Source organism: Lepidochelys kempii, chromosome 1, assembly GCF_965140285.1.
Source record: "Lepidochelys kempii isolate rLepKem1 chromosome 1, rLepKem1.hap1, whole genome shotgun sequence".
Lineage (NCBI taxonomy): Eukaryota > Metazoa > Chordata > Testudines > Cheloniidae > Lepidochelys > Lepidochelys kempii.
In genome coordinates, this window is record NC_136380.1 from 158,789,419 (window position 1) to 158,805,609 (window position 16,191).

Below are 16,191 nucleotides of genomic sequence, written 5' to 3' on the forward strand. Positions count from 1 at the left end.
GGAAATAATAGCACTGTAAAAACTGTAGGACTTTAAAAAGAAGAGCATTATTTATGTTTTTAAACAGGTGATACTTCAGAGACCATGAATTTTGCTGGTGTTCCTTTGATTTCTAATAAGGTTTGCAACCACAGGGACGTCTATGGGGGAATCATAACCTCTTCAATGCTTTGTGCAGGTTTTTTAAAGGGAGGTGTGGACACCTGCCAGGTATGGAAGTTTCTTAACTACAATTGTATTGGTTAACACTGGTTGTAAAAATAAGAGTAATACATTATCAGGAGACAACTCCCTGCCTTTTTCTCAGGAAATATTTGCAGATTTTTATTATGTGTGTATACGAGATACTGTGACTGTTTGCATTCAGAAAGTATGGCTCCCTTCCTTCTTTTAATCTGTGTACTTTACCAGCTAGAGCAGAAGGTAAATTTACAGTTCTAAAGAAAAATGTACTTAAGATATTTTCAAACTTCTCTGATGTGCTTAAGCACGGTGCCATCCACTCTGTGCCCTGCTCACAACCACTGGCAAGGTGAAGAGTTCTCACTTAAAACAGCTCATAAGAGCTGCAAGGTGCAGAAACTCCATGGTTAACATACAGCAACAAGAGCCTTTCACTTTGCTGACTGACTCAAGTGAGAAATGGAAATGTGTAAATCTGGAAGAGAACTAGATTTGGAAAAACTAAAACTAGATAACTCAGAGGATTGGTAATGAACTATGGAGTGTTTCACAATATCTATAAATCACAAATACAAATACAAATCTTAAATACAAAAAAGAAGCTTACAAGAAGTGGAAGATTGGACAAATGACCAGGGATGAGTATAAAAATATTGCTCGGGCTTCAAGGAGTGAAATCAGGAAGGCCAAATCACACCTGGAGTTGCAGCTAGCAAGAGACGTTAAGAGTAACAAGAAGGGTTTCTTCAGGTATGTTAGCAACAAGAAAAAAGTCAAGGAAAGTGTGGGCCCCTTACTGAATGAGGGAGGCAACCTAATGACAGAGGATGTGGAAAAAGCTAATGTACTCAATGCTTTCTTTGCCTCTGTCTTCACGAACAAGGTAAGCTCCCAGACTGCTGCACTGGGCAGCATAGCATGGGGAGAAGGTGACCAGCCCTCTGTGGAGAAAGAAGTGGTTCGGGAGTATTTAGAAAAGCTGGACAAGCACAAGTCCATGGGGCCGGATGCGTTGCATCTGCGAGTACTAAAGGAGTTGGCGGCTGTGATTGCAGAGCCATTGGCCATTATCTTTGAAAACTCATGGTAATCGGGGGAGATCCCAGATGACTGGAAAAAGGCTAATGTAGTGCCCATCTTTAAAAAAGGGAAGAAGGAGGATCCCGGTAACTACAGGCCAGTCAGCCTCACCTCAGTCCCTGGAAAAATCATGGAGCAGGTCCTCAAGGAATCAATTCTGAAGCACTTAGAGGAGAGGAAATTGATCAGGAACAGTCAGCATGGATTCACGAAGGGCAAGTCATGCCTGACTAATCTAATTGCCTTCTATGACGAGATAACTGGCTCTGTGGATGAAGGGAAAGCAGTGGACGTGTTGTTACTTGACTTCAGCAAAGCTTTTGACACGGTATCCCTCAGTATTCTTGCCAGCAAGTTAAAGAAGTATGGGCTGGATGAATGGACTATAAGGTGGATAGAAAGCTGGTTAGATTGTCGGGCTCAACGGGTAGTGATCAATGGCTCCATGTCTAGTTGGCAGCCGGTATCAAGTGGAGTGCCCCAAGGGTTGGTCCGCGGCCGGTTTTGTTCAATATCTTCATAAATGATCTGGAGGATGGTGTGGTTTGCACTCTCAGCAAGTTTGCAGATGACACTAAACTGGGAGGAGTGGTAGATACACTGGAGGGTAGGGATAGGATACAGAGGGACCTAGACAAATTGGAGGATTGGGCCAAAAGAAATCTGATGAGGTTCAACAAGGACGAGGTGCATCCAATGCACCGCTACAGACTAGGGACTGAATGGCTCGGCAGCAGTTCTGCAGAAAAGGACCTAAGGGTTACAGTGGACGAGAAGTTGAATATGAGTCAACAGTGTGTCCTTTTTGCCAAGAAGGCCAATGGTATTTTGGGATGTATAAGTAGGGGCATTGCCAGCAGATCGAGGGACGTGATCGTTCCCCTCTATTCGACATTGGTGAGGTCTCATCTGGTGTCCAGTTTTGGGCCCCACACTTCAAGAAGGATGTGGAAAAATTGGAAAGAGTCCAGCAGAGGGCAACAAAAATTATTAGGGGACTGGAACACATGACTTATGAGGAGAGGCTGAGGGAACTGGGGATGTTTAGTCTTCAGAAGAGAAGAATGAGGGGGGATTTGATAGCCGCTTTCAACTACCTGAAAGGGGGTTCCAAAGAGGATGGCTCTAGACTGTTCTCAGTGGTAGCAGATGACAGAACAAGGAGTAATGGTCTCAAGTTACAGTGGGGGAGATTTAGGTTGGATATTAGGAAAAACTTTTTCACTACAAGGGTGGTGAAACACTGGAATGCGTTACCTAGGGAGGTGGTAGAATCTCCTTTCCTAGAAGTTTTTAAGGTCAGGCTTGACAAAGCCCTATCTGGGATGATTTAGTCGGGGATCGGTCCTGCTTTGAGCAGGGGGTTGGACTAGATGACCTCCTGAGGTCCCTTCCAACCCTGATATTCTACGATTCTATGATTCTATGATCACTGTCTCAAATCCAGCCCAGATTAGTGATCAAAAGTCATTAATTATTTGTTTTATGGTAGCACCCACAAAACCAATGAATTACAAAGAGTCTTTACCAAAGAGTGCCACTATGTGGCCAGTGATCATAGGGTTACCAAAAGCTTTGTTGGCACAGTAAGATCACCAGTGGTGGACATAAACTGAATATCCAGCCAGGCCATCTTAAGGACCTAGCTAGAGTTTGACCTGGATGGCCCTTCATCTGCAAGGAGGCTACATCCCTTTGGGATTTGTCCTAGTGATGATGATGAGCTCCCACAATATACTAGTGTGTGCTGTCTAAATATAGAGAAATACTAGTAATACTGCTCTGCCCTAAGAAGCTCACAAATGAAGGGCAAGGGAGAGGGATAAAATGTACCAGTTTACTAGCCCTGCTGTTTGCATTGAATATTCATGTTTGGAAGTGGCATCCCCTGACGTAAAGAGTACCCTCTGGAACTGCTGACAGTGTTGAGTTAAATAGAAAGAGAGATGGGCTTAATAGATATGGGATAGTTAGAATGCCTTCAAGTATTGTCATAACCATGGACATACTAGTAGCACTGTCGATCAGGAATTTGACTAGTCACATCTATTATTCTGTGTTCATACAGTTAATGGCAGAATGGGGCTTCAATCTTGGTTAGTTCCTAGACGTGACCATAATAAACAAAGGAAATGCTACCCTGAGAAGCAGTACTTCAGAGTCACGGGGTCAGGCAGCCCTGGTTGGCAGGTGTAGCAATGCAACTTCATGGATGGCATTTCCAGTAGTGAATCATTCGTGATGGGTTCTCTTGCACCTCAGCATACCCACATGTAAATTGATATTTGTGGATTTCCCATGAACAGTTAGGAAAAGCAGATACCCAATCCCTGTGTAACTCTAAGTAGACTCTTTATCCATCTATCCCAAAGAATCTTCAAGTAATTTTTGTTCCAACCTGATAAAGACCCCAATTTGGGGATTTAAATTCAGGGCTTCTACTTCTCAAACCATTAAACAGTGAGAAAATCATGGGCCGATAGTGACCCACATCAAAACAAAACATTTCAACATTTCAGCGTTCCCAGATAGAAATGTTTTAGTTTGGTTTGTTGAACTGACCCAAAATACTTTGTTTCAAGTCATTTCAACATTAAACTACATTTCCCTATTATGGTGCATTTTCTTATGGGAGTTGTAGTTCAAGTTGCCAGATGCCTCCATTCTTCTCCATGGGCAAAGCTCCCTGGCCTGACTACATTTCTCATGCGACTCCCATTATGCACCATGCCACTCAGTGAGAACACTGTTGCATCATAGGAGATGTGGTCCAGTCAGGGAGGTCAGCCCATAGGACAGAATGGGGGCCTGAATGACAATTCCCATGAGGCAACGCATCACAGTAGGGAAATGCAGTTTAATGTTGAACTGACTCTAAATGAAGATTGTTCAACATTGGGTTTGTTCAACAACTCTTGAACCAACCAAAAACAAAATATGTCATTTTGCTTTTCCTAATGAAAACTTTCAACAAAATACAAAATTTCCACAGGAAAATTTTGATTTCATGGAAACTGTATTTTCTGTGAGAAAATCATTCCCATGGAAGATTCCCTACCAGCTCTAACACCTACTACATCTTTGCACATATGAATGAGAAATGACAGATAACACTTTTTCACAGCAAAGAGGGATGTAATTTCACGTGTACTTGTCTACCCTATAGAAAAGCCACTTGTCTGTGAAAATCAAAGTCCCTGTAGTGTATGTTTTTCATAAGATTCAGAAGGGAGAGGAATTAAGAAACTCTTTTAACGAGCCTTATTTGCTATACTCCAAAATAAATAGCTCCTCTAATTGTTTCTTTTTTGGAGATGCTATTTGTTTTATTTCTTTGGTCCTTCAGGGAGATAGCGGGGGACCCTTAGCCTGTAAAGATATGAACACCTGGAAGCTGGTAGGAACTACCAGCTTTGGGATGGGCTGTGCAGAAGTAAATAAACCAGGAGTCTACAGCCGTACCACCTCATTTCTTGACTGGATACATGAACAAATGGAGGTTTGTTTTTCCCCTCCCATCTTTTGTCTGATAATCAGATTTTGCTCTTACTTCAAGCAGGTCCATTGGTTAGAATGAGAGGACTCCAACAATGCCTATACAAGCAGGGCAGTTACCTTACTGGGGCAGTCAACATTTTAGTTGTGTCTGGGAGACACAAAGAGAAAGGAGGGGGTGACCACTTAGGATGACTACCAGGCAATTGCTAGTGGTAGCCGATGATGTGATGTTTTATTTCTCAAAAAAAAAAAAACTTTAGCAATAAAGTATATATTTCACTTTTATAATTTCTTACAATGTGGATTACCAGTTTCTGGACTTTGTTTAAATCTGAGATCATTGTGCCCAGGGATTGGTTGATATATTATTGGTGGGGATGGTAGCACTGCCTACGGTTAAGGTTGCCCAACACTCTCCATGATAAGATCTTGTTTTTCAGTCATTTATAACTTTGCCAATCTCTGATTGCCTGAGTTGAAATTATCCATGCTGGGTGTCTGCCTCAGGCCGAATTTTTTGGAACGTTTGAGCCAAAATAGTTCAACCACTTCCAAGAACAAAGCTAGGGGGGAAAATGATTGTTTTGCTCAAGTTAAAAAATTCTGGTGACCTTTTCTTTGAACTGCCAGATCACCCCCATGCTTTAGAGAAGGAACTTGAAATTTGCAGGGGAGTGGCCTCTGTGTCAGGGATATGTCTTTTACTATCCTTATGAAATTCTGCCCAAATTTGGCCAAATCATAGTTTAGCTTTAGAAAAATCACAGTGCACACGTGCTGAATAGAGACCTCAGATTTTAGCAGCTAAATTCCCTCAGTCCATCTGCACTGACCATGCTATAGCTGTACAGTGGGCTGTACTGGGCACCACAAACCTCAACGCTTGAGAGTGGATAGCTTGTCTCTCCTGTGCTCTCAGTGACCACCCCCCTTTCATCGCTTCATCCAATCCATTCTCCTAAGGGCTCCCGTTTGAATGCGGGATCATCAAGCTTTAGCCACCTACCTTGTCCCTGGCCTGGGAGAGAAGTGCTACAGCCCTGATGGCAGATGGTGGATTCTACATACACCACGGGATCCAATGATACAGCAATTTCATAAAATCAACCAGAATTAATAAGTTGCACATAGATTCCCCAAGTTGTCACACAGATGATACCCTTAAAGAGCTAAACAGGGCAAGGCTGGAAGCCGTGCACTGTCTAGGGATGTGGCATTTGCATGTACATTCCGTTTTATAATGCAAAACTTCATTTAGACACAGTCAAACTTGGTCTCAGACTTCTAGAAGCACACAAAGGCTTTGCTAAACCTCTGTCTGCTGTAGTCATAATGAAATTACTTTTTATAACCCTATAATACCTGAGGAAAGTCAGTTGGTGATGTTTAATAAGGTATTTTCTCAACATTTAGATGAGGTTTTCCACCCCACACCCTCACCCCTATTAATGACATATCCCAATGGGGAGGAAATGAAACCACGTCAGGCCTTGTCAGAATGTAACTGATCTATTATTAACCTGAATGAGTTACACCCTGAGGAATATTACACATTGCCAATTAAACTTGAATTAGTGAGATGTGTCCCCACCCCAGCAATAAAACCAAAACCCTGCCTAGTACCTAGTACCAACCACCTGCACCCATACACAGTACTTCCATCAGCCCGACTAATGTGCCTTTCAGCCTCCTCATACAGCACCAGTGCTCCCACACTTATCCTCAGTTGTTCTGTCCCCCACCTTCAGTCCCCAGCAAGGCTGAGAACTTCTGGATTAAAGCATTCAAAAGTATCAATGAGATTTGGTGAGCAGAAAGGTGTTTCTTCTGATTCTCAGTAAATAGAATGGGAGCTACTCTGTACCTTCTTTCAGTGCAGGGCATATTTTTCTGAAGAGTTCTTGCTACAATCTAGAATTAGAGGTAATTTCAGCAGTCATTTACTGTGCTATATGGATTAAAGAAATCATGTGACTTTAGAATCATTTCATGAAGCAGTAAGAGGAATATTTTAAAAGATGCAAACATGTTTTTTATTTTCAGAGAGAAGAACTGCGAACCTGAAGATAGCACTGATTCACTAAACTTTTGAAACTTGATTTCAAATTCCTGCTCCACAGAATCATGTACCCCATCCCATGGACTCTTATATAGTATTTTATATTAACAGCAATTACTTTCTATCATCTCTTCATTGGTACTCAGAAATTACTGTATTTAACAAAAAAGAACAATGGTCTCTTCCGGTTGCATTCAGCCCCTTTCAGATGTGAAAGGCAAGTAGGATTTGGGATGATGTGCATGTATGCTTTTTGGCACCTACATGTCTCATGTAAAGAAAAAACAGCAAGACAGATAATACAGAGTGCTACAGGAATTAAAAATTGACTTGGGTGGTACTAGCTAAAAACTGCAGAGCAGGAAATTCAAATCAGTGGCTATTTTTATACTTCCTTTCCAGGGATCAGAGTACAAGAAGTTTATTCTTCTCCTAGATCTGTGCACATTCAAGCTACATTCTCCAATACACAGCTATCGTCAGATTTCTTTGTTAACTAAATTGACAGAAAGAAATATTTGGTGATTTTTCAAGTATACTCCATTCTCCATTATTAAGAGAGATCTAGCCCAGATCCACTTGTATTTTGCTGAAAACATACCTTAGTTTGACTCAGATATTTCACGGTGTTGTAAATGATTGGCTCTGAAATCGGCAAAATGGAATTTTGCACATAAATTCAGAGACCGCCTTGAAGATAGTTTAGCAGAGTCTCCTTTGTTGCTTTTTGATGGATTATTAAATTAAACACACATGTTGCTACAACTAAAACATGCCATAGAGCACGATAGCACAGCATGGTGTAGAATCACAGAAATATCTGGCCGGAAGAGACCTTGAGAGATTATCTGGTTCAGCTCCCTGCACTGAGGCAGGACCAAGTAAACCCAAACCATCTATGACTATCTATAAATATATCCAGTGTTTCAAAATTACACAAGAAGCCCACAAAATCTCTCTCCAGAGAGAGCAGTAGGTTTTGTATTGTTTGTGCACCTTACCCAAAAATAGCATTCTGCTTGAATCAGTCTCACGAAGATAACCAGCTTATGAGGGGGAAAGGCATATAAAGTGCTGCTGTGGTTTCCTGACTTACGAGCTGTTAAACAGCTGCCTCTTGTGGTTATGTTACAAAATACCCAGTATTTTATACCCGTTCTTTGTAAAATTATAGCAAACTAAGTATTTCTTATTTTAGAAAGCACTTGTGGGGGGCTGGATAGCTCAAGTAGTTGATAATGGTATACAGAAGTTTTAGTCACTGATTCAAAGCTGGTCCAACCTAATACCACCATTGGATGGCTGACTGCAGGACGATATATTTGTAATGAGGTCTGGACTCAGGCAAGTTGCCAGCAGATAGTTATCCACATCACAAAAACCCTTCCTGGCCATCTCAGCAGAGAGCAAAAGGATGAAATCGGAATTATGCTGTCACCTGTGGAGATCGGGTCAAAGTTGAGAGACAATGGCAAACCAATGTGAGAGAGTTTGAACTGTCAGTGCCCATATTGTGCTGTGGATACACCGAATACTTTGGTTTCAAAGATGGCTATTCTAGTAACTTTCACCAGGACTAAATGTTCATAAAAGAAAACTAAAGACTGCATTTAGTTACAAAGAATAATAAATTATTCAATTAAAATATATTAAGTGTCAGAATAACAACAACAGTAAGCTGCCATTTTGATACTTAGTGGCAAATTAGGACAGAAAGAATTCAGACCTCATTGTGAATCAGAGTTTCAAAGTTACTTTATGGTTTAATTGTTTATTAATTTCTCATTTGGTTATTCTAATAGATCTAATCAGTCTCATGTATTATTAAAATGGCAAACACCAAGAGACATACCAGTACCATTCACCGAACTGAGACAGTGATGTATTTCTAGAAACTGCTTTGAAATTCCTTTTAAACTATTCTTATTTCCTAAGTAAGATTATATAATAAATAATCACTGCAGTTTTCCTTTAAATGAAAACATATATATATTAATGCAAAGTTCAGGTGACAATCCTTGCAAGAAAAAGTGATATGTAAAGATAAAAGAAATTCTCCACAAGGTAATTGAATTTCTAGTCTCTACATGTGCAGTTTTGCAGTTGTGGTTAAAGTCTAATTTGCAGGATGATTTTAGGACCATATTGTATATGTGTAAAACATCTAAATACCATACTGGCATGTTTTCAGTTCTTGCCTCTGGCCTTGACTTCTATTCTTTTCATCCAATGGCTATTTTAAAAATATGCACAACCCTTCCCCGCCTTCATCAGTTTAATAAGGTTTTCTCTATAATTCCCTGGTAAGTGCCTCAGTGTTTGAAAATCTTTGTACGATAGACGTGTATATTTGTTACATTATTAAACAAGCTGATTAAACAGCTTGAAAATTGCTAACTCACAATTGAAAGAACTGGGATTGACACAGGATTACATTATAGTCAAAAGGAAAAGGAGTCCTCCTTTTCTTTTTGCAGATAGAGACTAACACAGCTGCTACTCTGAAACCTGTCATTATGGTCAAATTATCCCTTAGATATATGACACACTTGGTGTGACATACTATGTGCAAGGATACACAGACAGCAACACCTTAAAAAAAAAGGCTACAGTCTCAGCAAACTGATTAGTGGTTTTAGAGTTAAATGTGCAGCATGTTTCGAAAAATCCTTCACCATCATCAGTGGATGGCAGGAGAGGACCACAGACTTCATTAAACCAAAGGAGGCAAGGTTAAAAAATGTGCTACCATGATCTGGTAATTATAAAATGGAAAATTGTACTTGCCTTTGGCCAATCAAGAATTCATTTTTTTCACTTAAGATATTCAAAGGAAAATGAGATACATGTTTGATTCTTTTTTAGGTGAATGAATGACAGCTGTTGTTTCTCTTTGTTCTGAATTACTTCTCACTTCTCTAGTTCTGTATCAGTCTAAGAACATAGACGCAAGAACTGCATAGTGAATTTTTTAAAAAGGGCAGAGAAGCCTCAACCAACCCTTTTAAAGGGCTCTAGGGAGCTGAAACTGACCTGAATAACAAGTGAGTGCAACAGGGGAGTAGTTTGAACTCCTATACCCCATGCGCCTCACCACAAACCTATAGGATTTAACTGTTGTGTTGCTGACCAATGCCTCAGAGCAGCATTTGGGTGTAGTCTAACCATCAAGGGATATGCTGTGTCTGATTCCTCTATTAAAAGCCTACCTTCTGCGGGTACATCTTTGGAAGCATTTCACAATATGTATATTGGCTTTCTTCTTTTCAACAAAGAGCCGGCACGTAGCAAGGGAAGCAGTATCTCATTTACATGTAACTGAAATCTGAGATTTCACACAGTACAGGAAGATGCAAGCCAAATTTGTCTGTTTAACTTTCGGGTAGGTACAAGGTAGCCATAAGGCATGCTTACCTCGAGTGTACCTTGACTTTGATCTCAAGAGTCGCATCCAATATTTAACTTTAATCTCCATTTTCATGTAATCTAGGCTGAGTTGTTGCTGTGATTTTTTTATGTTTGCTTTGTCTTTTTTGCAGTTTTCATGTCTGTTGGACACTAGTCTCGGTGATGGAATGAAAATTCACCTTTGTCAATTTGGAAACCAGCTGGCAAGTGACTTTAATCGTTATGCTGCCAAACCTCATATAGGGGAGGTAAAATACAACCTCACAGATTGCTCAGAAAAATGGTGATCTGCCCTAGGGCCGGATCCAAATCTCATTGAAGTCAGTGGAAAAGCTCCTACTGATTTAACAGGGAGCTGGATTTGACCCCTAGTCTTTATTTTCAGAAGTGCTTTGGAAATGTATCAAAGTCTTGGACACACAAAGTTTTTATGAATCATCAGCAAAATGAGCAGTTAATTCAAGGCCACTTACTATCTGCTTTTACAAGACACATATTACGTATGCCTTCAGTGTTTAATACATTCACACAGCAAAAATAACTTTAAAAGAAAATTAGGAGGTTTTGAAACAAGGCCATCGAAGCAAGTTAATTATAGTAAAGGAGTAAACAAGTCTTAACTAGGTGCAGTTTTGTAATATCTGGGGTCTGATTCTACTACATGTATTTATGTTGCGTATCACACTCCCTGACTGGATCCCTTGCAGAGTACGGTACAGCTCACTGTGAGTGGAGAATGATCAGTCTCTAGCTGCTCTGAGGCGGTGGTGGCACTTTACATTGAACTTAGAATTTGCTTGTGTGTGTATAATGGTAGCACCCAAAGGCCACAGTGGAGACTCGGGCCCCATTGTGCTAGGTGCTGTGCAAATATATCATCCATGGAGAACTTACGGTGTAAAGATGAGATGCAACACATGAACATGGAAATAGGAGGGCAACAGTAACAATGTCTTGCAGTTACACGGGCTCACAGTACAAATGACTTGAAGGGTTTGATCATTTAAATTTGTAAAAATTCCCCCATAACAACATAATTCCCCCCTGCCCCAAATTTGTCAAGCCCCCTCCCTCCCTCCCAAGATCCCTTTATTCCCTTGTTTCTCAGCCAGTTGACTCTGGGATTGCAGCCTATTTTCTTTGTAGTTATTCATGTTTTTTCTCCCTTTCTATGCAAACCATCTTCCAACTACCCTTTACTTATGATGTCTTTAAACAACAGCTTATCCCCAAAACTCCCTCAGATGAAATATGTGTGTGCGGAGGGGCTAAGCCTCTCCACCTGGGCTGTCTTTCCGATGAGGTGCTGGAGGCCTTGGGAGCCCTAAGGTTCCTCTCCCCCTCTCAGAGATAGCAGTCAGTCCTTGCAGGGTTCAGGTGCAAGGGGGCATAAAGTCCCTTGACCTGTTATGGCACATATGCTCTGATGTCACTGTGATCCAGATGCCATGGGGCTGTTAGGATTAAGCCCCCTTCTCAGCTTTCGCCCACTTCCCCCATGTAGGGTGACCACCTTTTCAAAAGACAAAAGCAGGATGCATGCAGGAGCCCTGTCCCGCTCTATGACCCCAGCCCCCGCTCCTCCTCTTCCCTGAGCTGCCCGAGGAGCCCAGACTGCTGTGGGAAGCCCCAGGCCTTCCACCTGTCCAGGGCAGGGGGGCAGAGGGCCTCAGCGCAGGCCCTGGCCCATGCCCCCCCCCTTGGGGTGAAGTGCCCAGGGCAGGTGGAAAGTCTGGGGCTTCCAACAGTGGCCCAGGCTCCCTGGGGGCTTTCACCACAGCCCAGCTCCGGCTTCTGGCCTGGCCAGGGGGTGGAGCCTTGGGTGGGAGAGGAGGAGCAGGGCCCCATGGCGAGCGAGGGCTAAGGCCCACCTAGCCCCTGCCACCAGGAATAGGCTGGTACCAGCCCTGAGCCTCAGGCATGCTCAGAGTGGCGCTGTAGGGAATCCGAGACAAATACTGTTCTGGAATCATTCGGCCCAGGACCGGGACTTGAACTCTGCATTTTGGGACTGTCCCACCCAATTCAGGATGGGTGGTCACCCTACTCCCAACCAACATTCATATCTGGCCTTCCTGCCACAGCCAAATGGTGCTGCAATATGTTACAGACTCCCCAAATGAGTGACACTCAAAATATTATTCATTCAGGAAACTTAAAACACTGTTTTGCTTCCTTGACGCAAACAGCTCTTTCTATAACCTCAGTTTTTAGATACCAGATCTGTGTGGAACGTAGGTAACTTTAGGACTACAGTGAAAGATGTTGGAGGGGTGAGCCTGCAGTCATTCTTCCAACCTCACAAAATAGCTCACAGAGACTCAAACTACTGACCTCACTGGGGTCCCGAGGTTGTCTGAGCTGCACACTCTGGTGTTGGTGGGACTACTGGTGGAAAGTGAGGGACTACTAAAGTTATGGACCCCCAAAGTCCTGACTGCGTATGTACAGAAGAAGCAAATTAAGATTTATTAGGGCCCTGGGCACAGAGAACATTTGGGCCCCCTGCACCCCATTAAAAACACGAATATATCAAAATGCATTTATACAAAGACTTCATTCAATGCTTATGCACTGCAATAATAATCAAGCTCATCATATCCCATTTCATTATGCCTAAATTACCTGCTCAATTTTTCCCACATAGAAAATGAAGATGGCTAGATATTATCCATACCATTACGCAAAGGTGTTCACTGCTAATCTGGACAACACTGGTGTTACAAGAATCAGTCGTTCACAGGTCAACACGTGGTTCTTTCATCTCCCCCAATTTTCTTAAACCTGACCATTATGCTTTTTTTTCACCTATTGATCCTGTTACAGTCCAATTTTTCTGCTGTTGAGCCAAAGATGTCTGAAAGACAACAGTCACAGTTCCAGAAAGTAATTTAACTAAAAGAAATAATCTTAACCTGAGGTAAAACTATTCCATTATTAAGAACTTTAAGTTTCAGCTAATGGTGAGAACTGATTTAAAACAAAGCTATGAAAAATTTTTTGAAAGAATAAGATGTGTGCCAAAGTGACTCTTTTGGCTTTCTGCCACAGGCAATTCGTGTCAGTCTAGGAGAAAGTTGGCATTATACCAGTTAAGTTCTAGGACTCTCTATTTCAGCTAATCAGAAACTAACTTATACGTAGACATTAAATGACACTTTTAAGAATAGGCCAGGTTCTGGTAAACCAGAGCAAACAACAGGATGTTCGGTCATTACTAAGCCAATGAGAATATAGTTTTTTCAACAATACTGAAGAGAGAGAATATTCATCACTCCATTCTACCAATGCCTCATCATCAGTGTAATGGAGGGGAAAAAAAGTCACTGGAACTGAAGGTCCTCACAAGATAAATTTCTCCTACTTCTATAACTACCTGGGTTTGTCCTTTATGTTTTATCTCCAGCCAGGCGTGGCTTTGGCCTTCATATAGCAACAGCTAGCTCGTGACAACAGCTGATACCACTGACGATCTTTGTAAAGTAAATCTGGATGGGCCACAATTCATTTGTGAAATTCATAGTTAAGTGAGTGGAGTCTGGACCAGTGTAAACAGTATCACATCAGTCCATGCTGGATGAGGGGGGAAATACACACAAAGATCTTAAAAGTACGGTCTAGGATAAATAGCACTATAGTCTTCCAAGCAATGCTAAAGCGGGAGAATTATACTATGGAAGGCCTCATATCAGCTGAGCAGGCAGGTAAGTAATGGCAGGTAAGTAATGCCACATCACAATGTGCATGGCAAGAATCCACACTAAGATCCCAAGGCTGTGAGGTGGGATCCACAAAGGTCTCAGTGGTGCAGGTGGGCTGTAAATAGGGCTAAATCATGACATAATAGGATGGGGTAAATAATACTCCATTGTGAGATGCAGGGATGGGGCATCCAAATGGAGGCATAAAAACAAACAGAGCCTGTGTCTCACCATATATTTTGCAATCACCAAATGGCACAGAAAAAGAAAACTGGAAGAGGAGGGGAGAGAATCGGTCACCCCTGCGGGAGAGCACTGATTGAACATTGAGAGGCAAGGACGAGGCGAGGGGGTCTCCCAGGGTGTGTGTGCATGGGGGCGGGCATTGGGGGTTTCCATGTTTCCCCCACTTGAGCAAGACAGCGGAGAGTTCCCCCCTCCTTGGCTCCTCGTGGGGTTGCTTTTCCCTGGGGACTGCCCCTGTGGGTTGAGGTAGTGAGGATTTTCCCAGCTCCCCAATCTCCCCCCCCACCCCCGCTGCCCTACCGTCTGTGTTCTCCCAGTTGCTGATGTGCTGCAGATTGCAGCCCAGGTCCTCGTGGCTCAGCTCAGGCTCAGGGCAGCAGGACTCCAGCTGGGAGTGGGCATTTCTGCCCAGCTTGTGGCTGGGTGAGACGCAGCAGGAGATGATGTTCCCCATCTTCCATCGCTGTCTAACCCTGGCTGCCCGGCCACATGAGGAAGGATGCAGGGAGACCCCCATCAGCAGTGGCAGCAAGAAGCCATGGGCAGCAGAGAAGAAAACAACAAGCAGGAGAGGAAGAGGTGGCAGCTGCTGCTTCTCCCTCCAGCCACACTCACAGCAGATCCCCTCAGCAGCTCCTCCAAGAAGTCTTGCCCCAAGCACGGCCAGCAGAGCAGAGGCCGCAGCAGCTAAATCATTCTGGCTTAGCACCATGAGATTTTTATGGGGGGCCCCCAAATTGGCCAGGGTCTCTGGGCATGGCCCCATGCATTAATCTGCCACTGCGTGAGGGAGGGAGGGAAGAGGAAGGCAGTCTTACTGCTAAATTTTCAAAGATCTGGGTGGGATTTTATCCCTAAATTCTCTTGGCAAGTTGATAGGAATTACATAGCGATAAACAGGCAGTACTGGCAGAAGCAACACTAGGGCAACTCAGCTTTCAATGTCACATCCAGAGAGAGTATTTATCTTTGTGTGAAGGATAGAGCAAGGAGCTGTAAATTTACCACTGCCATATATTACATTGCACTGCTACTGTGGTTCTCAGAACTTTCTAATAAGCTTTATGACCTAATTTAGCTGTGTTTAGCACTTTTCACAAAGCTGGTTTTGAAATATCTATTCCTTTTGCACGTAACAGGCCTCAGATTGTTAGGATACTGAAACTTTCAATCTTTTTCAAAAGAAGGTTAAGAAGTGAAGCAGTTATTCCCAGGTGAAGCCAATTCACTTTTTGTTAACCAATGCGACTGCCATGAATAATTTATCTAGAGAACCTTACCCGCAGCAACAGTGGTTACTAACACAAACAAAATAAAATAGAAACACAGACGACTAAATCTTAAACCCACAGTAGATGGCTGTGTAAGTCAACATTTGACCTATATTGCTACTCCCTCAACTTCTAAGTACAAGCTGAATCAATTCAAGTGGTAATATATGTTTCAACACAGTCCCCTAGGTTAAATTTTTCAAACTTTGGTACATAACTAAGTGGACTGAGTTTTCAGCTCCCACTTAAGTCAGCAGTTAGTACTCTTCACTTGGAAAATCAGATCACTTTTATGCCTATATTAGGGTAGCCAACTCTCAAGAAGAAGCTGGGATGGACTGGTCAAGGTATTAATGTACTAAATTTAAATTTCTTAATCAAATTCACATTAAATTGACATTATCGATAAAAATATATCTCTAATTAAATAAATAAATAGGCAGGCTCTGGTCCAAAGAAATAAAAATTACGTATACTACGAGGTACATTCAGCTGCCATTAATTGCTATTGATTCACAAGGATCTGCTCCTCAGCATGTGATGCAGTAGGCTACTGTATTTCTGTGTTCAGTTTCTGAAAATCCTTTGCGGAGTAGTGAACTTGTCAAAACATTTGATTATTAAACGTTCAATGTAGAACTAACTAAAAAGCAGGGGAAACCTTTTGCGTCTGACATTCAAAATGTCAATGAAAATATTCGTTTACAAAAATTTAAATTAGGATTTTTTTTTTATCAGACCGACT

General features: G+C 42.2%; 1 protein-coding gene across 1 annotated transcript in view; it reads left to right on the forward strand.

The window, feature by feature from the left end:
- The window catches only part of TMPRSS3 (transmembrane serine protease 3), a 73,562-nt gene extending 64,376 nt beyond the window's left edge, over positions 1-9,186 (forward strand). The window contains exons 16-18 of the mRNA XM_073359813.2: positions 68-210; positions 4,610-4,762; positions 6,805-9,186. Coding sequence (XP_073215914.2) covers positions 68-210; positions 4,610-4,762; positions 6,805-6,825 — 317 coding nt within the window. The 3' untranslated portion in view covers positions 6,826-9,186. The remainder of the gene's footprint in view (positions 1-67; positions 211-4,609; positions 4,763-6,804) is intronic.
- The last annotated feature ends 7,005 nt before the right edge of the window (positions 9,187-16,191 follow it).